At 45.2% G+C, this 21,009-nt stretch overlaps 1 protein-coding gene and 1 pseudogene across 1 annotated transcript in view; both read right to left on the bottom strand.

Annotated features, from left to right (window-relative positions):
• Nucleotides 1–4,401: 4,401 nt before the first annotated feature.
• Nucleotides 4,402–21,009, bottom strand: part of STPG1 (sperm-tail PG-rich repeat containing 1) — a 47,047-nt gene continuing 30,439 nt past the window's right edge. Inside the window, exons 6-8 of the mRNA XM_006862396.1 lie at nt 18,867–19,032; nt 6,359–6,549; nt 4,402–4,478 (exon numbers count right to left, since the gene is read on the bottom strand). Coding sequence (XP_006862458.1) covers nt 4,402–4,478; nt 6,359–6,549; nt 18,867–19,032 — 434 coding nt within the window. The remainder of the gene's footprint in view (nt 4,479–6,358; nt 6,550–18,866; nt 19,033–21,009) is intronic.
• Nucleotides 16,570–17,306, bottom strand: LOC102821010 (annotated as a pseudogene).

The raw sequence follows: 21,009 nt of genomic DNA, 5'->3' as shown, positions 1-21,009 counted from the left end.
TCTTCCAATCAGTTGGCCAGATAGTTGTCTTCCAAATTTCTTGGCAGAGATGAGTGAGTGCCTCCTGTGCCACCTCACTTTCTTGAAAGATTTCCATTTTTATTCTATCAATTCCTGGTGCCTTGTTCTTTGCCAATTCCTTCAGTGAACCTTGGACTTCTTCCTTCAGTATCATTGGCTCTTGATCATATGCTACCTCTTGAAATGGTTGAACATTAACCATTTCCTTGATACAGTGACTCTGTGTATTCCTTCCATCTTCTTTAGATGCTTTCTGCATCATTCAATAATTTTCCCAGAGAATCCTTCAATAACAAAGGTTGAGGCTGGATTTTTTCTTCAGTTCCCCCAGTTTGAGAAATGCATGCTCTTCCCTTTTGGTTTTCTGATTCCAGATCTTTGCATATTTCATTGTAATATCTGCCTTTGTCTTCTTGAGCTGACCTTTGAAATTTTCTGTTCAGTTCTTGTACCTCCTCATTTCTTCTATTTGCTTTAGCACCTCTAAGCTGGTGAGTAAGTTTCAGAGTGTTCTGAAATCCATTTTGATCTTTTCCTTCTTTGTCTTCTTCATGACTTTTTGCTTTCTTCATGTATGATGTTCTTGATGTCATCCCACAACTCTTCTGGTCTTTGGTCTTTAGTGTTTAATGTATCAAATCTATTTCTTCATATGATCTCTAAATTCAGATGGGATGTATTCAAGGTCATATTTTGGCTCTCGTGGACTTGTTTTCATTTTCTTTAGCTTCAGTTTGAATTTGCATATGAGCAATTGATGGTCTGTTCCACAGTCTACCCCTGGCCTTGTTTTCACTGATGATATGGAGTTTTCCATTGTCTCTTTCCACAGATTTGATTTCTGTGTATTCCATCTGGTGAGGTTCATTTGTACAATCATCTCTTACTCTTTCTAAAGAAGGTATTTGAAATGAACAAATTATTGGTTTTGCAGAATTCTGTCATGCGATCTCCAGCATCATTTCTATCACCAAAGCCATATTTTCCAACTACTGATCCTTCCTCTTTGTTCCCAACCTTTACATTCCAATCACCTCTAATGATCAATACATCTTGATTGAATGTTTGATTAATTTCAGATTGAAGAAGTTGGCAGAATTCTTCTATTTCATCCTCGCTTGCTTTATTGGTTAGTGTGTAAATTTGAATAATAGTGATATTAACTGGGCTTCCATGTAGATGCATGGATATTATCCTATCACAGACAGCATTGTACCTCATGACTGATCTGGATATATTCTTTTTGATGATGAATGCAACACCATTCCTCTTCAATTTGTCATTCCTGGCATAGTAACCATGTGATTGTCAGATTCAAAGTGGCCAATACCAGTCCATTTCAACTCACTAATAATGCCTAAGATATCGATGTTTATGTGTTCCATTTCATTTTTGACAATTTCCAATTTTTCTAGATTCATACTTCGTACATTCCATATTCCGATTATTAATGTATGTTTACAGCTGTTTCTCTTCTTTTTGAGTTGTGCCCCATCAGCAAATGAAGGGCCCTAGGGTTTTACTCTGATGGGCTTTACTCCATTTGCTTCATCATGATCAGCTCTACTTTGAGGAAGCAGCTCTTCCTGAGTTGCATTTTGAGTGCCTTCCAACGTTAGGGGTTCATTTTCTGGTACTATATCTGACAGTGTTTCTCTGCTATTCATAAGGTTTTCAGTGACTAAATACTTGGAAGTAGTTCGCCTTTCCTTCTTCCTAGTCTGTCTTCATCTGGAAGCTCATCTGAAACCTGTCCACCATGAGTGACCCTGCTGGTATTTAAAATACCTATGACATAGCTTTCAGAATCACAGCAAATCAGAAGCCATCAGAGTACAACAAAGTGACAGACGCGTGGTGAGCACATTAAATGAGGGGATGACATATTAAACTATCTGCGTATTCCATGCCTTGTTGTTGTTAGGTGCCGTCGAGTTGGTACTGACCCATAACAGAACAAAACAGTGCTTAGTCCTGCACCAACCTCATAATCATTGCTATGTTTGAGCCTAAGTGTTCAAAAGCAAGAATATCCATTTGAGGACTAAGGTTTGCCTGATGCAAGCCATTCTAAGCCTAGCTAGAGACATACTACCATCACACTAAAAACGTTAAGCAAGATACCAATGTCCAAAGTGTTCTTCAGAGCCATTAAACAGAACTCCTAAGGGCTGGGATCTGGGCAGATTGTCTCGGTCACAGCTCCTGAGATGACCAATTGTTCATCCAGGGTTGAGGGTCACTGGGCTGGAAACAGTGAAAATGAATAAGGATCTGAATGAAGTTGTGAGCAGCCTACAACAGATATCTTAAGTTAGGCTGGAAACAATCAAGACAGACTGTCTTAACTTGGGTTTTGGCTCCTACCATATCTTCTACAGACCTGCATGGCCAAGAGCACCCTACCTGGTTGTACTTGGATGACTGTTCGGGGCTGAGAAGAGACCTATCTCTGTCTCCAGACAGATCACCACCAAACTCTGCCTGCAGGCCTGGCTGCTTCCAGTCCAGTGGTCTGCTAAAGTCCCCCAGGGTCAGAAGAATCTACAAGTCCAGGTCTTGGGATCTGATCCCATTGGCAAGAATCTGGGGTCAAATAATAGGGCAGCTTCAACTGTCAACTTTTCAAGGGTCTCCAAAACTTCCAGCACCGAGTTGACCAACTGATGTCGCATGGGAGAGCCGCCTTTGGCCTGAACAACAACAAAAAATCTTAATTGAAATATATTTTCAAATCAAGAGATTTCACATTTTTAAAACATTTCCAGATTCTGTTATAAAACCTGCAGATCTTCCAACCTTTAGCTTGGAGTGATGCTGGAACATCACAACAGCCCCTGCTCTCCAGAGCACCTTCCCCACCTGACCAGCCCACCCAGTCCCTGGAACTATTTGACCTTGGAGCCCTTGGATTCAAATCCAAGTCTTCACTTCACAGAGAAACTAAAATCCCATGAGATTAGAAACATATACACACACACACGCACACACACACACACACACACACACCCCTGCTTTAAACTTAGGGCTTACTGAAAGGGTACAATGGCTTCTCCAGGCCTGGCATCTGACCAACGCGCGTTGTTCCTTGTACAATGCTCCAGGCTGCCTCTCAATTCATCCCAGATCAACAGGACCCTTTTGGGAAGTTGAAGTGACAACAAAGTCAGCTCTTGTGAGAAGCAAGAATTCAGTTTAATGGATTATGTTATTCCATGCTTTCCCCTCCCTCTTCTTCAGTGACTCCTCCCCAGGGGAGAGCCAGTCGGGGCCAGTTCTGACATACAGGCCCAGGAGGGAACAATCCAGGGGGAGTGAGAGGCCTTCTGTGTACGTGGTATGCGTGCATGTGTGTAGGGGTATCAAATTGGGGGACAGGCTGGGTAGTAGGTGGGGAGAGACTGCACAAGAGACTTCCACTTCCAAGAATGAACCCTAATAGCAGTATTCAGGGAAGAGGGGTGTGTGGTTAATTCTAGTTCCTCTTGGTTCTTTGGGAATCTCCTCCTCTTGCTGAGGTGAAATGATTAGGCCAGAAAAGAACCTTCAAATTGAGTCAAACTTGGTCAACAAGACTTTCCCTGATGTGACGTTGGAGCAGGCAGTCAGGCAGGGGACAGAGCCCCAGGCCAGGGAAGAGAAAAGGTCAGGGGTAAGGAAGAACTTGCAGGTTCAGGTGAAACACGGCCTCCCTGGGCCTCAGATCCACTGTTTCCAGGGCTCTGGCTCCAACAGGACGCTACCATGTCTGCTGTCAAATGCAGAGCATATCGCTGATGGAACAGCCTCTCCAGGAGGTGGGTACTGAGTGCTGCTGACCATGGTGACTAGCTTCTGAAAGCATCCATATTTTTCTGAAGGTGAGCTATGAAGGCTTAGCTGGGGAAAGATGCCCTGACAACCTTTGCATCTCTGTCACAGTTGCTTCCGGAACTTCTCTACTCAAAGAAGAGTCTGGAAGCCAAGGCCAAAAGAGTAGGCTAATGCCTGGCCCCAGCCCTCTGCTGTCTACTTTGTGGGTACACTGTAGGTCTCAGAGCCCTGGCTTAGCCTCTAGTCTTTCAGGTTGGAAATCTGCCATGGCTGGCTTGGTGGTGGATTGGTCCCGCTCCGTGGAGTCTATGCACCAGAGAATTAGCCAAGGGAAGCTCTGCCCAGTCCTCACTCCCACGCAGCAGGTCCCACAGTCAGCGGGGGTGGGCTCCAGTCTCTAGGAGACAACTGGAGAGCAGGACAGACTCAGCAGCCCAGCTATAACACCACGCTGGGATGGACGGGCGGGAGTTAGATAGGACACATGCATTCTCTTTATGAACATCATGGGGAAGCTGAGTAGGGCGGGCTGGAGGCCAGGGTTCTCACTGAGCTTGTATGAGGGCACTACAGTACTGGGATCCATTTGTTGTCCTCATTGTAGAGAAACGATTGCTTGCCTGGGAATTCCGGCTTGTACGTGGCTGCAAGGAGAGCGAGAACGCAGAGTGAGAGAAGAGGCCAGTCGCTGGAGTCCCTGGTCTCCCTGTCATTCTGCATCACATCTGGAGGAACCAGGAGGGCCCCTGTTCCAGACCCCACATCATCCACATGAGGGTCAAGGTCACAGGCACTTCATTGGCTAAGGCAAGCCTTCAGAACCAGAGCTGTCAGGAGACTGGAGTCTCCCAGGTCGACACTAATTTGCTTAGTGAAGTTTCTGTGAACAGCTTTTCTGTCCATGTGCCTGAAGCTTCTGGTGGGAGTCCAAGTGTGTCTGTGCCATTGGGGCAGATGCCCACATGTGGGTATGCCCAGGAGGTCCCTCAGAGAAGACCACCTGGGTCTTAGCAGGCAGAGTACCAGGAGCTGCCTAGCATCTGTGTGCTGGGCTCCTGGCCCCAGGCGTGGCATGGAGATGGAGAAGGCAACCACAACCATGTCCTAGTGTACCGAGCCAAACAGGATCAAACAAGGGTGCCCAGCCTTGTGTACTGGGCTAAACAGGGTCAAACAAGGAATTCCCAGTTTAGTGTACTGGGCTAAAGTAGATTAAACAAGGGATTCCCAGTCTAGTGTGCTGGGCTAAACTGGGTCAAACAAGGAATTCCCAGTTTAGTGTACTGGGCTAAAGTAGATTAAACAAGGGATTTCCAGCCTGCCCCAGGCCTTCTGGAGCTCACCACAAATGTGGAGCAATTGTACATTTACCAACCCACACTGGATTCTGTCTGGGTGAAACAGATACCCCAAGATCAAGCCTCTGTAACTTTGTTGGTGTGATTATCACTACATTTCCAAGATCACGGCTCTGAGAGTGAGGTCCTCCTTATCTATGATCTACTTTTACTTTCATGTGTGTTGAGAGAACAGACTGAGGCCTGGGGGTGGGGGGCAAGACCAGGTCTAATTCATCTCCGTCTCCCCTGGGCAGGAGCACCCTCAGGGCTGGGTGGAGAGCTGAATTCAGTGGACACAGCAGCAACTATGTCAGCTCTGCCTTCTTCCTTCACTACCACCTGCCCACCTGCACAGCGACCAGGCCTCAATGCCACCAGGGCTGGACATTGCTGGGGAATGTTTAAGAGCTAAGGGACTCTCTGGAGAGCTATGAGACCACCCATCAGGATGAATCACCTCCTTAGGATGTTAGCCCTTAAGTAGATTCCAAAGGTAACAGCGTGTCAGTGCTGAAGTTCATCTGTAAAGAGGAAGTTCAACTAGATGCCTTATAGGAAGTCTTCCATTGAACCTTCTCTGGTCTATTTCTTCACAAACAGTATGCCGAGGGGAACTGTGACTGGTCCTCTGCCCTGCCTCTAACTCCCTGTGGGTCTGTGAGCAGCCAGCTCTCCAGGACTTCCCCAGCAGTACAATGGTTTGGCCAGACTAGACGGGCAGTGTAAACACTTTTAAGATCAATGAACCTGTAAATTATACATCTGAAAAATGTCAAATTAGCAAATCTTTGTTGTTATATTTTTACAACAACAACAACAAAAAGAACATGAACCTTTTTGAGAATTTGATAAAACTTATGACCCCTTTCCTCCCCAGAAAATGTATGCATGTTCCAAATCAATATACGTAATTTCTAGGTCAGACTCCCTGGAGCCCATCCTCGAGTCTGTTGATGGCTCACGGTCATCAGTTACGAATCTTTGGTTTCGGTCATCTAGAAAAGCCCTTTCAATTAAATATAAGTGTACTCTGAGAATGTGAACTGATAACTCTTCTCAATCTGCTTTAACCTCAGTGACCGGTTTAGCAAACAGCCTATAAAACAGTGGCATTTGATGGCTCAGGAATGATAAACAATTCCAGAAGATTTGGATTTTACAGTCATTTAAGACAAACATCTGACCTGGACCGGGTAGTCCTGGCTGGGACGGATCCACAGTCCACCGTCCGGTGTTGGACACAAATGATGCACTTGAGATGAAATGTTTGGGGGGTCCTTCATAATCCACGATGTCATACTGACCAGGGCCTGGGAACGGTGGCTTGGGCGGGAGAGGCAAAGGCTGGGCTGAGAAGTTCAGGATAGGGTTTTTCCTTCAAAAAAGACAAAATGTGACATCACTAAAGCAGTCTATTGAGGAAATGCCAGTTTTTATAACATAGTCAAGATGTGGACAGTTCTAAGTCTAGTCTCGACACTGCTAGTAAGCTGGAGACCTCTGGGTTCGCTGCTTCAGTTTCCTTGTCTGCGCAAGGGCATTATAGCACTACCTACTTCAATGGCTTGTTATCAGGATGGGCTGCAATATGATGCACCTAAATCACAGTACTGAGGGCAGGGCTTGGTACATAGTGAGAGCTCTTGTTATAGATGCTGCCGCTGTTGCGTTGAGTTGATCAGGAATGGCAGACAGCATTCATCTCATGCCAGCTCTGATCCATTGGTAGTGCCTGGCTGGAGCTCTACGGCCTCACACAAGGCTCAACGGGAAGAGGCATTGGTGAGCCACTTGTGATGTCTGTCATGGGTCAAAGAAGAGGAGGAGGCAGCCCATACTTCAAGGATTTGCCATCTCAAGTTCTGAAGTTCCAGAATTCTACTTAAAAAAAAAAAAAAAACCCAACCCTCCTGGCAAGGCAGGAAGCCAGAGTGGAAAACCTCTGGGCTGGAAATCAGCAGCCCTCCGTGTTACATTCATAAATGGTAACTGTTTTCAGGTCTGTCTCCCTTTCCTTCAGGCAGGAAGCCTGTTTTTATCTCCAGTACTGAGAGAATGAATATAAGGATAAATGAATAGAACTTGTATTCAAGCCCTAGCTAAGTCACACTTTCACTCTGGACCTCAGTTTCCCCATCTGTAAAAGGTAGGGGGTGGATGAGGATATGGTGACAAGGAGCAGCTGAGGTCTCTAGACTCATGGAAAGAGAAGGGCTGTGTGCTGGCAGCCAGGAGGTAGGCTTGAAGAATGTGCCCTTTAGTTGTTTAAATTATTATATGTTCCTGAGTGTTTTTGTGTACATCCCACCCCCAAAAAACAATCAAACAAAGGGAATGGAAAAAAGGTAGGGGGTGGACAAGATGACCTGAGATCCCTCTGAGCTGTGACCTTTTGTTGGTAAGGCATTTTGTTGGTCCAAAGGTTTCCTTGGGTTAGCCCAGGGGATTCTGGGATTGCTGTGGGAGTCATGCTACTCTTGGGACTTGCAGTAGAAGGGTTGCCTGCATCTCCCTCACACCTGCCATGTCCTCTAAGGCCTCTCACTAAAAGGAAGGGTAGGACTCAGAGCTCTGAATAGCCAAGGGAACTTCACCCCACCTAGGAGCCAACCATCCAATCAGAGAGGAGCCTGGGATTCCTGGCCACTGGGACTCTCTGCTGCTCTTTGGACAATACTTCTGAAGGCAGAGGCAGTCTTAAACCCAGAGAGCTGGAAAGGACTAGAGCTGTCTCATCCTACCTCTTTATTTTGCCAAAGAAATTGATGCCTAGAGAGAGAAAATTCACCATAGTCACACAGCAAGTTGGTGATAATGCATCTACTAGAACTCAAGTCTCCTGGTGCCTAGCAATTTCCCTGTGGCTGAGGGAAGTGAGTTCTGTAGTCATGCTGATCTGAGTCTGAATTCCTGTCACGCCGCTTACTGACAGCGACCTTAGACAAAGTCTCTGACCTCGCTGTACCTCAGTGTCAGTGTCAGCAGTAGGAATAATTGCACCTAGTCCTTTATAAGGAAGATATGATAGAGAAAGTTATATAAACCCTTGGCCTAGTGCCAGCACACAGTAGGTGCTCAATAAAAACCATCATTTTTAGTATTCCTGCAGCAGTACCACCATTGGCGCTCAGTTATAGAGGAACAGCTGAGTCTCAGGAATGGGAGTTTTGGGGACCACTCACACCAGCACCACCCTGAGGAAGCCCCAGAGAGCATGAACATCCTTGAGGCTCCCTTTTTGTGACCGGATGAACTGGCTTTAGAAGCAAGGAGCCACAGGAAAAAGAAAGGAAGGTTGCCACCTTGCTTGCTCTCCAATCTGCATGGGAGAACTAGTTATAGTGTGTGAGCAACAACCTCTCCACATTCTAAATCAAAGCTGACTTCTCCTTGTTCTGGCTTGTGGCTCCCCTTTCAAAGCACCCCCAGAAATCTGCTGAGTGTGTGACTGGCACCATCAAGACAGGGTTGATTCCTGGAAACTTGAGCTGGAATGAGCCAGCCATTGGATGAGGTCACCTCTTTCAGCCCTGGAAGTCTGAGTCACCCCCAAATCAGAGATTCCCATCCTATCTTTTGAGAAGACTATGAGGTAGCTCCCTCCCTAAGCAGAAACAGCTATAGGATATTGAAGCAGACTGAGTCAGCATCTCACCAATGCTCTTGGTGAGAATGAGTTAGATCCTCATCCTCCATTCCATCAAAACAGCCAGGGGAGCTGAGTACCTTCAGCCTGGCTCTATGGGTCTTCAGTGTGCCACCCTGTGCGAGGCACCCAACGGAGTTCTGACTGTTCTGGGCAGAATGTCCCAAAGACTTGCAAGGGGAGGATGAGTCCCCTACTAGTGACAACCCAATGCAGTTATCAAGTGGACAAAAGCACAGACTTTGAGGTCAAACTTGGGTTTGAATCCCTGCTTCCCCGGTCAGTAGCTGTGTGTCTTTAGAATAGTCTCAACCTCCATAAGCCTCCATCTCTTCATCTTCCAAGGGCGGTTAATAATACTGCCAGCCTCAGTGGTTGTGAAGATTAACTGTCAGGCACTAGTGTGATTTTTTAGAAGACTTGATACAGTAGAATAACTAAAAATTCCATGCATTGAGAGGTCAGCTCCCTCCCAACATTCCCTCTCAAAAAAGATTAATTCCAACAGGTGAACCCAGAAATCTATCCTGAAACAGGTAACATTTTCCCTGAAAGGAGAACAGGAATTCTGCAAGCAGAAAAGGGGGGAAAGGGCATTGCCACCAGAAGAAGCAGCAAGAGCAAAAGCCTCATCTCCCATGCTCCCATTTTGCCTTCCAGAACCAGTCAACTCCATGTTTTGGTCCATGATGTTCCTGCTGCCAGGAACACCTCCTTTCTCTGCCAAGTCTTATCCATCCTTTACTTCCTCCAGGAAGGCTTCTCTAGTCACCCTCTTCTTCCTCCATAAGCCTGACTGAGTTAGGTGGTGCCCTTTTGTGACTTGACAGAGCATGGGTTTTGCAGTCCATAAGAACTGAATTAGAACCCCAGCTCCACTACCACGTTTAGGCACTTCTTCTGTGAATTAAAAATAACAGCATGATGATCTCTTAAGAAGCTCAGAGCTCAGCACATCTGGGCTTCTGATACATTCTGACTAGGGCTGTTCTTTTTTCTGCACATGACATATCAGATCTTCCATGCAGTGTGCCTGCCTACCTCCTCTTCCAGGAAGGGGACTGGCTTTACTCATCTCTGAGGACTCTAGCCCTGTCCTAGGAACATAGGGATGAACTTAGGAGACATTTGCTGAACTAATGACAGACAGGTAAGTGAGTCCCAACATCCTGACCCCCACCTGACAGCCTATCACCACTCAGGGCTGGTGCCACCATGTCTGGGGGGAAGGGGCAGGGTGAATCACCAAGGCTGGGCCAGACCAAGCCCAGCGCAGCCCAGAATGCAAGCTGACCGGGCTTTTATGAGCCTCACAGCTCAGTTACCAAAGCACCTGGTCCTGCCCTGTGGAAAGAACACATCTATCAAAGGCTCTGGGTTGGCCACAACGGGATTAAGTGTGTTTGCAGCTTCCAATTGTGAGCTGTTTGCAAAGTACTGTCTGAAAGGCCTCTGTAGGTCACTCTGAAAAGGCATCCGAGACCCTCGGGACACTCCCAGGCACAGACCCACTCTGCCTCAGGGATTCCCAGGGTCGGATGGGAGAAAGGGGCAATTTTTTCTTCATCATTAAAGGGCAGCCGGTTGCCACTGGGTGGAATGCAGTATCTGTTTAACAGTAGCGGGTCACAGATTACAGGCCCTCGGGAAGAAGCATCCCATATCTAATTGAAAATCCCAGGGGAACCTTAGGTGGGTCCAATGTAATTACCCAAATTGGAGTGGGGCCAACAGGGCTAGATTCTTCAGCTCTGGCTCTGACAGGGTGGCGTGTCTGTGCAAAACCAATGGCTTAAAAACTCCAGGAAGTAGAGCCAGGGTTAGAAAGGTGCTGCTGGGTGGTTCGCCTCATGCTGGCAAGCGTGAATTGGGAGGCAGCCCCAAGGAGGAACTATTTTGATCCCCAGAAACCCTTCTCCTGACTCAATACTGAGTCACCGTTTTGATGGATCCGAAAGACCTCAAGAAGTGAAACAGTGGCTGGCACTTCACTTGTTTTCTAAGACACTGGGGCTGATGAATCCTCTCAGCGAGGTGGCCATGGTGCAGAAACACCCTCAACATGTTCTTCAGCAAACGGTCCTGATGTGCTGGTGCCAACACATCCCAGGCCTCAGCCGGGCACCTGTCCTACAGGAACCACTCCAGAAACATCACCTTTTATATCATGTCAATAAAAAAACATTCGCGATCCCATATACCAAAGGCAAAAACCAAGCTTACTGCCTTCAAGTTGATTCCAACTCCTGGCAACTCCATGTATTACAGAGCAGAACTGCTCCCGAGGGTTTTCTTGGCTGTAATCTTTTTTTTTTTTTGAAGGCAGATTTATAAATTTACTTGATCATAAACTGTTAGTTTTCATCCACATTGACTGTCTGTAGGTTCTTGAAAGCGGTGACAGGCACATATGTCACCAGTGTATAGAGTTTGTTTGGTGAATCTTCATCCTCATTACGTTTTCTGGACAACTGCACCTGGATACTGCACGGGACGTTCCTGATTCCTTTGGCCAAGACAGCTTTGTTGAGCCTGGTGTCATTGCGCATGTCTGGTGCTCCCATCTCCTTCATGGCAAATTTCCAAATCTCCTTGAGTGCTCGAGGGGCACGCTTCTTGAAGCCTACTCCATGGATGGGCTTGTAAATGTTGATGGGGTTCTCTCTGGTCACCACTTCGTTGATAGCAGAACGACCCTTCTTCTTCTCACCACCCTTCTTTGAAGGAGCCATAGTGTTGGGACCGGATAGGAAAGGAAGTTGGCTGTGATCTTTATAGAAACAGATTGCCAGGACTTTCTTCTGAGGTGCTTCTGGGTGGGTTTTAAACCACCAACCTTTAGGTCAGTTGCTGTTGTTAAGTACCGTTGTTGTTGTTAAGTGCAATCAAGTTGATTCCCACTCATAACAACCCTGTACAGGGTTTCCAAGAAGCAGCTGGTGGGTTTGAACCACCGACCTTATGGTTCACAGTCCAGTGTTTATCCTACAGCATCACACCAGGAGTCCTTTTAGGTCAGTTGTTGTTGTTAAGTGCCGTCAAGTAGGTTCTGACCCACAGCAACCCTGTATAGGGTTTCTGAGTAGCAGCTGGTAGATGTGTGTGAACGATTTGTGCTACTCATCAAATTTCACCATTTATTGAAAACTTGCAATATGCCAGATCTGGTGAATTATGTAGCTATTCTTAGTTTACTCTTGCAAAGGACATTATGATAATAGTTTTGAGTTCTTGGGGGTTAAGCGCCTCCCCCTCAGGTGGAAGGTTTGGCTGTGCTATCCCCCACCAACAACAACCACCCGGCCACGTGCCTCTTCAGCCTCCCCAGGTAACACCCATCCTGGCCCTAACACCAGCCTCCTGAGTTCTGTCAGATCACCCATCCTATCACCTCTCTGTGCTTTGATACTTTGGGTCAGTAACGTGGAAATTAGTTCCAGGGACATTCATACCTCCCTGTGTCCTTTTACTTCTAAAGGAAGCAGAGCCAGAATACTATTTTGAACCTGGAAACCAAGCAATTCTAGTTGAGGACAACAAAGGCAGACTTCACATGTATGTGAAGCCAGGCAGCCAGGACTGTGTGGACTTCAGAAAGAGAAACAACAGGAAGGTTCTCGGGTTGCCCTACCTCTGCCCCATGCTGCCCCGTTGTTGCTGTTCAGTGCTGTCGAGTGGTTTCTGACCCTGTATAGGGTTTCCAAGGAGCAGCTGGTGAACTTGAAATGGTGACCTTGCAATTCAAACGAACTTTGCAGTCCAGTGCATTAGCTCACAGCGCCACACCAGTATGTGTGGCTCGAGGTGTTCAAAGTCTCAGTGGAAGTCACATGTAGACACTCTTGGTAGTCAAACGACCCCAGTATGTGATCCCTAGCCCCTCTAGGAGAGGAAGCACTTGAATTTCAGTTGACTGAGTTCGCAGACTCCCTCAAGACACCAATATGAAGTTGTGTGTTTTTCTTTATGTTACATCAACTTCATACTTCAACACAAACTAATGGATGCTTTTTTAGAATAGCCCAAAGCACCCTTCAGTTTTAACTTTCTGCTTTGTAAATACAATTATAGAGTTCTCAGCTTCATTTTTTCCATGTCAAATCAAATATCTATGTTGTTGTTAAATGCTGTCAAGTCCATTCTGATCCATAACAAGGTTGTGTAGGGTTTCAAAGAGTGGGTAGTGGGTTTGAATCACCAACCTTGCGGTTCAAACTAACCTTGTGGTTCACTGCTTATCCTACAGTGCCATGCCAGAATATATTTACTCTGGACCTCCTCTGAGGACCCAGGCTGGCTCCCCACTCACTGCCCCCATCTGCTTTCCTGAGGGACATGGCAAACCTGGGGCCATGGAGTGCCCCTCTTTCCAGACATGGAGAAATGAAGGTCCAGAGACGTGCTGAGAACCCCAAGCCACAGAGAAAGTTAATACAAACAGCCTGCCGTAGAAGCTAGGCTCTATTCACTCCCTCACCAAAGTGAACGGGAGTTTGGAGGAACTGGATTTAGCAGGCTCCAAGACTGCAGACCATCTCAGAGCCGTTAAGAAGCCAGTGCACTGCACTGGGGCGGGGGGCTCAGTGTGCAGTGCTCCCCAGCCTTGTCAGACAGCCCTAGACATGCAGCTCCACTGCACTACCCCGACTGGTAAGAATGTACTTAGGGACATGTGTGGTCCTGTGACATGACACCCACATGATCCAGCATTTCCTGCACACTCCTCTGCCTTGTTCTGGGATTATACCCAGGTGAGCCTGGTCAGAGCTATAGTGTTCTGTTCACTTGAGCACCCACAACCTGGAGAACAGAACCAGAACCCTACAGCATCTGTGTACCGACAGGTAGAAATATCATTTCAAACCGCTGGTCCAAACTGGACCAAAAGCCTAATGGTAAAGCCAGGTATTTTCCACCCCTCCTGTCCTATTTGACTACTTTTCTTGAAGAAGCTTCCAGACTCAGGGTGGACTCTTGAATTACTATGCCCACGAGTAATAACAGCTGTGATAATAATAGTGATAGCTATTTTCAAGTACTTTCTCATTTAACCTTCCATATGAGATTAGATTCTTATCCCCATTTAATAACATGGAAACTGAGGCTTAGAGAGAAGTCACCTAACCTGTAAGGGACAGAGCTGGGCTTCATACACTGGCCTACTTAGCTCCAAAAACCATCCTTCTAGCCATTCCCTCCTGGTCCAGAAATAGGAAGCCCCTGGTTTCTGGAGAGATCTCATTCCTGGTGATATCCTTTCCTGTTTCCTAGCCTGTGAAGGGTCAGCCTTACAGAACCCAAGAATTGAAGGGTAGATTGTGTTTACCTAGTGGACATCAACTGATTCCTGAATCCCTTCTGTGGATCCGAAGTTTGACTTGGCAGATTCCGTCCAATCCTGATGGCCACATGATGTCCAATGCTGGCAGCCTCCAATTGTGGCTATGGCCACACCTGGCTGACCACTCTGGAAGTACCCAGGGTGTCTACTCGTTCAGTCCCAGCCCTCTCAACAACCAACCCTGCTTGGAGACAACTACACAGGAGTGAGGGCTCAGATAGGGACAGGGCTGATCTTACTGTTGTTAATGTTGTTGAGTGCTGTTGAGTCAAGTCCAACTCATAGTGCCTCCATGCGCAACAGAACAAAACACGGCCCCAGCCTCAGAATCATTGCTGAGTTTCAGGCCATTGTTGCAGTCCTGTGGCAATCCATCTTATTAAGGGTCTTTCTCTTTTTTGCTGACCCCCTACTTTCCCAAAGCATGATGTCCTTCTCCAGTCTTGTTATCCTTGTTTTAAAGGAACATTCTGCTGTACTGCTTTCAAGACAAATATGTTCGTTCTTCTGGCAGGCCATGGTATGTATATTCAATATTCTTTGTCAATGCCATAATCCAAAGGCATTCATTCTTCCATTTCCAGTATTCATTGTTCAGCTTTCACATGCATATGAGTCCACTGAAAATACCATGGCTTGGATCAGGTGCCCTTTACTCCCCAAAGTGATAGCTTTGTTTTTTAACACTTGAAGCAGTCTTTTGCAGAAGATTTATCCAATTGTTTGATCTATCAACTGCTGCTTCCATGAGCATTGATTGTGGACTCAAGTTAAAATGAAATCCTTGACAACTTCAATATTTTCTTTGTTTATCATAGTGTTGCTTGTCGGTCCAGTGATGAGGATTTTTGTTTTCTTTATGTTACGGTAGTCTTTGGTCTCCATCATTAAATGCTTCAAGTCTTCCTCACTTTCAGCAAGAAAGGTTGTACTATTTATACATCATGTTAATAAGTCTTCCTCCAATCCTGATGCCGTGTTCTTCATATAAATCCACATGCTTTGATTATTTGCTCAGTCTACAGATTGAATAAATATGGTGAAGGATACAACCCTAATGCACACCTTTCCTGATTTTAAATCTTGTTTTGTTTGAACGACTGCCTCTTGATCTATGTACAATTTCTGCATGAACATAATTAAGTGGTCTAAAATTCACATTCTTCGCAATGTTATTTACAAGTCATTGTGATTCGCACAGTTGAATGCTTTTGTGTAGCCCAAAAAACTACAAGTAAATATCTTTCTGCTATTCTCTGCTTTCAGCCAAGATTCATCTAGTATCAGAAATATATCCCTTATTTCACATCCTCTTCTGAATCTGGTTTGATTTCTGGCAATTCCCGGTGGATATACTGCTGTAACTGGTTTTGAATTATCTTCAGTAAAATTTTACTTGTGATCTTAATGATACTGTTTGATAATTTCCAAATTCTGTTGGATTACCTTGCTTTGGATTGGGCACAAATATTGATCTCTTCCAATCGGTTGGCTAGTTAGCAGTCTTCCAAATTTCTTGGCACAGACAAGTGAGCACTTCCGGCACTTTCTTCATTGAAACCTCTCAATTGGTATTCCATCGTCTCCTGGACTCTCGTTTTTCACCAATGCCTTCAGTGCAACTTGGACTTCTTCCTTCATTACCATTAGTACTTGACCATATGCTATCTCTTGAAATAGTTAAACAGTGACCGGTTCTTCCAGGTACAGTGACTCCATATCTTTCTTCCATCTTCTTTTAATGCTTCCTGCATCTTTCAATATTTTGCCCATTGTTGTTGTGAAGTGCCATTAAGTCAGTTCCAACCCATAGAGATCCTGTACAAAGTTGCCGAGGAGTAGCTGGTGAGCTTGAACTGCCGACCTTGTAGTTCAAGCAGACCTTGCAGTCCAGTGCATTAACCCGCAGCACCACACCAGAACTCTGTTTCTATGGACTCCATTTTGTCCATAGAATCCTTCAACATTGCAACCTGAGACTTAAATTTTTTCTTCAGTTCTTTCAGCTTAATAAATGCCGAGTGATTTCTTCCCTTTTGGTTTCCTATCTCCTAGTCTTTGCACATGTTATTATTTTATCTTCTTAAGCCATGCTTTGAAATCTTCTGTTCTGTTCTTTTGCTTCATTATATCTTCCATTCACTTCAGCTACTTTACGTTTAAGAGCAAGTTTAAGCATTTCTTGTGACATCCAATTTGATCTTTTTTTTCTTTCTTGTCTTTTCTTTTATTTTTTACTTTCCCAAACTTTATTAAAGAAAAGAAAAGAAAAGCAATGATGGTAAATCTCTAGAAGAGTCAATTTTCTGGGAGTCCTCCCTTGAAAATGTGACATTAAATTTCTAAACACATGCCAGAAATGTACATAGTCCCCAACTGTACTATGAGATGCTTAAATTCTAAAATGTTCATCTTCCAGCTTTTCCCAGTCTGTGGTCTGTCTTCGGATCTGCGATAATGGATGGAATACCTACTGGGACTTCCTTCATTTCTGTCCCTGTCCGTAGCTCTCTGAGCTCTTCTATGTACAGCAATCACAGCGTCTGAGCAGCTTAATTAAGAACTGCATCTCCAGTTTCCAAACCAAGATGATGCTTGTCTAAAGCAACAGGTAAGCCCTCTTTTGTTTGATGTGCTTTAGCAACTGAATCTTGTGCCAGGCGCTCCTGAACCAAAATGTGAATTGCCTTTAACATTACCAGGTAATCATTATGACATTGAATCTGAAGAAGGTTTGCCAAAGCCATTACGCCGCCCTAAAACCAGGATTATTTACATCCAAATTGATTAATGGCTCTGCATTTTTAGTTGCCTTATCAGCATTTTTGTATTATTGAGTACTGAATCCTTGTATTTTTCAGCATTGTCTCCATATTCAAGTCTAGCAGTCTTGCCAAGAAGCCAGTCAATTGCTTCCTGTCCATCTTGAATCTTGAAAAGACAGCTAACATCTCTAAGACATTTTTCAAAAAACTTGGGTCAGTCACTGCTGTGGATGTTTCTTGAATTCCCTGTCTCCAATCTTGTAGTGTCTGATTTTCTGATCTTCAAGCCAAACAATAAAATCCCTAAACTCTGTTTCATCTTTATAGCTGAAGCCGGTAGGGTTGTGGTAACCAAGGGCTGTCAGCTTGCGTTAGAACATGGTCCTTGCTTCTTACTATGGTCCCCTAGGCAGCTGCTGGGAGAGGGGAGACGAGGAAGAGTAGGCGGCACACACCCGTTCCTGTCTTCCTCATGACCTTTTGTCTTCTTCATGTATGATGTCCTTGATGTCATGCCACAACTAGTCCACTCTTAGGTCATTAGTGTTCAATGAGTCAAATGTATTCTGGAGATGGTCTCTAAACTTAGGCTGACCTTAAACACAGCTAATGCTAGAAGTTGTAGAAGGTGCCCTTCTTAACTATTTGAAAAATAAGTAGGTACTGTGAGTTTTTAAGCCTCTCCGGTAAAAATAACATTGCTGTTAAGTGCTGTTGAGTCAGGTGTGACTCATAGCCACGCTGTATAGAGTTTCTGAGGAGCAACTGGTGAGTTTGACCACTGATCTTGTGATTCAAATTGACCTTGGGGTCCAGTGCTTATCCTACAGCAACACATCAGGATGGTAACATAAATTCCCTTTTAAAGTCTGTGTTAACACAAGATTGGCTGTTCAGGTTCACCATCATCAGCAGCTCCTCAGAAACCCTGTACAGGGTCACTATGAGTGGAACCGACTTAACGACACTTAACAACAACATCTAGTTACCTTTTGCACCTCTACATTCCAGATATATATTTTAGATTCAGAAAGCAACCCAATGAGACATGAACTAGTTTAGCTCCGGTTACGAATTGGGCTATGAACCGCAAGGTCAGCAGTTCGAAACTACCAGCTGCTCCGTGGGAGAAAGATGAGGCGTTCTGCTCTCGTAAAGATTTACAGCCTCGGAAACCCTGTACAGGGTCGCTATGGGTTGGAACCGACTCGACGGCACTTAACAACAACAACAACAATACAGATGAGGGTATGCAGGCTCGGAGAGTTTTAATACAGTGCCCAAGGTCCACAGCAGAGCTGACGTTCAAATCTGACCAACTCCAAAGTCTGGCTTTTAACCCTGTTGTTGTTAAGTGCCATCAGGGTTTCTGAGGAGCTGCTGATAGGTTTGAACCATCGACCTTGTGGTCAGCAGTCCAGTGTTTATCCTACAGCGCCACACCAAGACTCCTATCCATGTAAAACTTATGAGAATTTTACTACTTTTCTATGCCCTACCACCCCAGTGACAATTTTCTTATATAAAGATAGAAACATTTCAGTACCAGGACATGAGAAATTCGGGGAGAATGTGGAAAGATCCGACAGTACTGAGCCCTGTCTCCCTTGGCACCTCAGACTAGCTGTGTGGACTTAGGTAAATCTCACAGCCTCACTGAAGCCCAACTTCCTCTTCTATAAAATGAGAGTAGATAACAATGGAGTTTCTACGATCATTGAGTACGATTTCAAATTCATGCCACATAGTGGCTGCTCAATTAATCCTAGCATTCAGCATGTATTTCTTGAGCATATGTGACAACTATGTGTCCACAAGGGCTCCTGGCACTGTCTTCCAACCAGTGACACCCCCCACCCCACCCCCGCCTTGTCTGCTTGTGCTGGGGCTCTTCCTCAGCATCACCTTTCAGAAGAAAGATCAGAATGATCAGGACTCACGGGAAAAGAGTCTTTTTCAGCACTTTGGTGTAGTCATTTGGGTTGTAAGAACCGGGCCCTGGGCCTGTTGACATCGGTTTGAATCCACGGTCAGTTTTTGATTTAAAAGAAGATATTAATATCTTGGGCGACTCCTTCACAAGGGATTCGTTGACATTATAATGTCCTAAAGCAGACAGAACGTTGAGAACTGAATCAGGAACGCTTTTCAAATACGTGAGAAGCAGAACTTTACACTTAAGAATACACGTAACAATTAGAAGGCCGTATCAATTGTGGATGGTCAGATGCGAGGGCTGCCTGAACACACTAACATAGTACCACTGAGAGACCCTGTGCCTCATGCATGAGCATTTAACCCCACAGCAACCCAGAGAGGCGTGCATTAGCACCTGCAAGCTACACACGAGGAAACTGAGACTCAAAGATGTAAAGAACTTGCCAAAGGACACCCTTCTCACCAGGGACTTAGACAAGTCTCTTGACCTCACTGAAGACCAGACTGCTTCTCTATAAAATAAGGATAACAGGGTTAATTGCAATAATTGAATATGATGCTAAGTTCCTATCATATAGTAGTTGCTTAGTAAATGCTATACAATCAACATGTATTTATTAAACAACTACTATAAGGAGCTCTGGTAGCATAGTGGTTACGAATCGGGCTGTGAACCTCAGGGTCAGCAGTTCAAAACTACCAGCTGTTCCACGGGAGAAAGATGAGGCTTTCTGCTACCATAAAGATTTGCAGCCTCGGAAACCCTGTACAGGGATGCTATGAGTCGGAACTGACTCCACGGCACATAACAACAACAACATAAGGAGCTCTGGTAGCGTAGTGGTTATGAATCGGGCTGCTAACCTCAAGGTCAACAGTTCGAAACTACCAGCTGTTCTGCCAGAGAAAGATGAGGCTTTCTGCTCCTGTAAAGATTTCACAGCCTCAGAAACCCTGTGTAGGGTCACTATGAGTCAGAACCGACTCCACGACACATAACAACAACAACTATGTGGAGACAGGGAGTCTCCGAAACCAATGCTTCTCCCACCATGCTACAAGACCCTGTCTCCAGAAATTGTGACATAATAAATTGATTTAACTGTGCACAAAGCACCAAAGAAAAAACTAACAGCATGAGCTGGGGCGGAGGGGGGTGGGGAAGCAATTTCACTTCTAAATTGTGGGAGGGGTTTGGAAGGGAAAATTGCCAGCAAAAGTCACTAAGATGTCTGTACACTTTGACCAGGCTTGTCATTGTTCCGAAATAAATCATTAAAGCAGAACAGAAAAGCTTTCAGCAAAAAGATGTATATAAAGCAATGCTGTTGTTGTTAAGTGCCAACGAGTCAGTTCCGACCCATAGCAACCCTGTATAGGGTTTCCGAGGAGCAGCTGGTATGTTTGTGGTCCAGTGCATTAACCCACACACCACACCAAGAGGCCATGTAAAGCAATAGCTATGATAGCATTGCTATTAGGGTTCCAGTTCATTCATGCATGGGCTTCTTCCAAACAAAAGATGTTTCAATACGTCTCTGTGATCGGTGATGGCTGCAGACCAGTTCTCTCAGCAACATTTGCTTCAGTTTCATCAGTGTCTTCAAAAATAAAGTCCAATCAAATCAGTAGCTTCTGAGGGGACCTCCTGGGCCAGTTACATTCAAGGCAGAGAGGTCAGTTCAGAAGGTTATGGGGACTTTTGTGGGGGTTATTCCAAAAAGGTAATTGATAGATTTTCTTGAAGGACATAATACAATCACAGGGGCTTATTGGGAAGAAATTTTAAGAAAACTGCACTGCTGAGAAAAAAGCCCGGAAAGTTTGACCAAAGAATTTTTTTTTTTTTTTTTTTGGTCACAATATACCTCTCTCATTCTTTGAGGGTAGCAAGGGTTACCCTATAAGAATTTTGTTGGGAAACCTTACCCCATCCACCCCACTCTGATCTTGCCCCTTCGAACTCTTTTTTGTTCCCCAAACTCATAGAACCTTGAAAAGGAACACAATTTGAATCCCTTGAGGATGCCCAAGTTGCCATTTTGACATGGTGTAAATCAAAGAGCATTGAATTTTTCAGGGAAGGGTTATTGTTGTTGTTAAGTGCCCTCAAGTTGGTTCCAACTCACAGCAACCCTGTATAGG

This window comes from Chrysochloris asiatica, unplaced genomic scaffold, assembly GCF_000296735.1.
Source record: "Chrysochloris asiatica unplaced genomic scaffold, ChrAsi1.0 scaffold00047, whole genome shotgun sequence".
Classification (NCBI taxonomy): domain Eukaryota; kingdom Metazoa; phylum Chordata; class Mammalia; order Afrosoricida; family Chrysochloridae; genus Chrysochloris; species Chrysochloris asiatica.
This window is presented reverse-complemented; position numbering and strand designations above follow the sequence as displayed.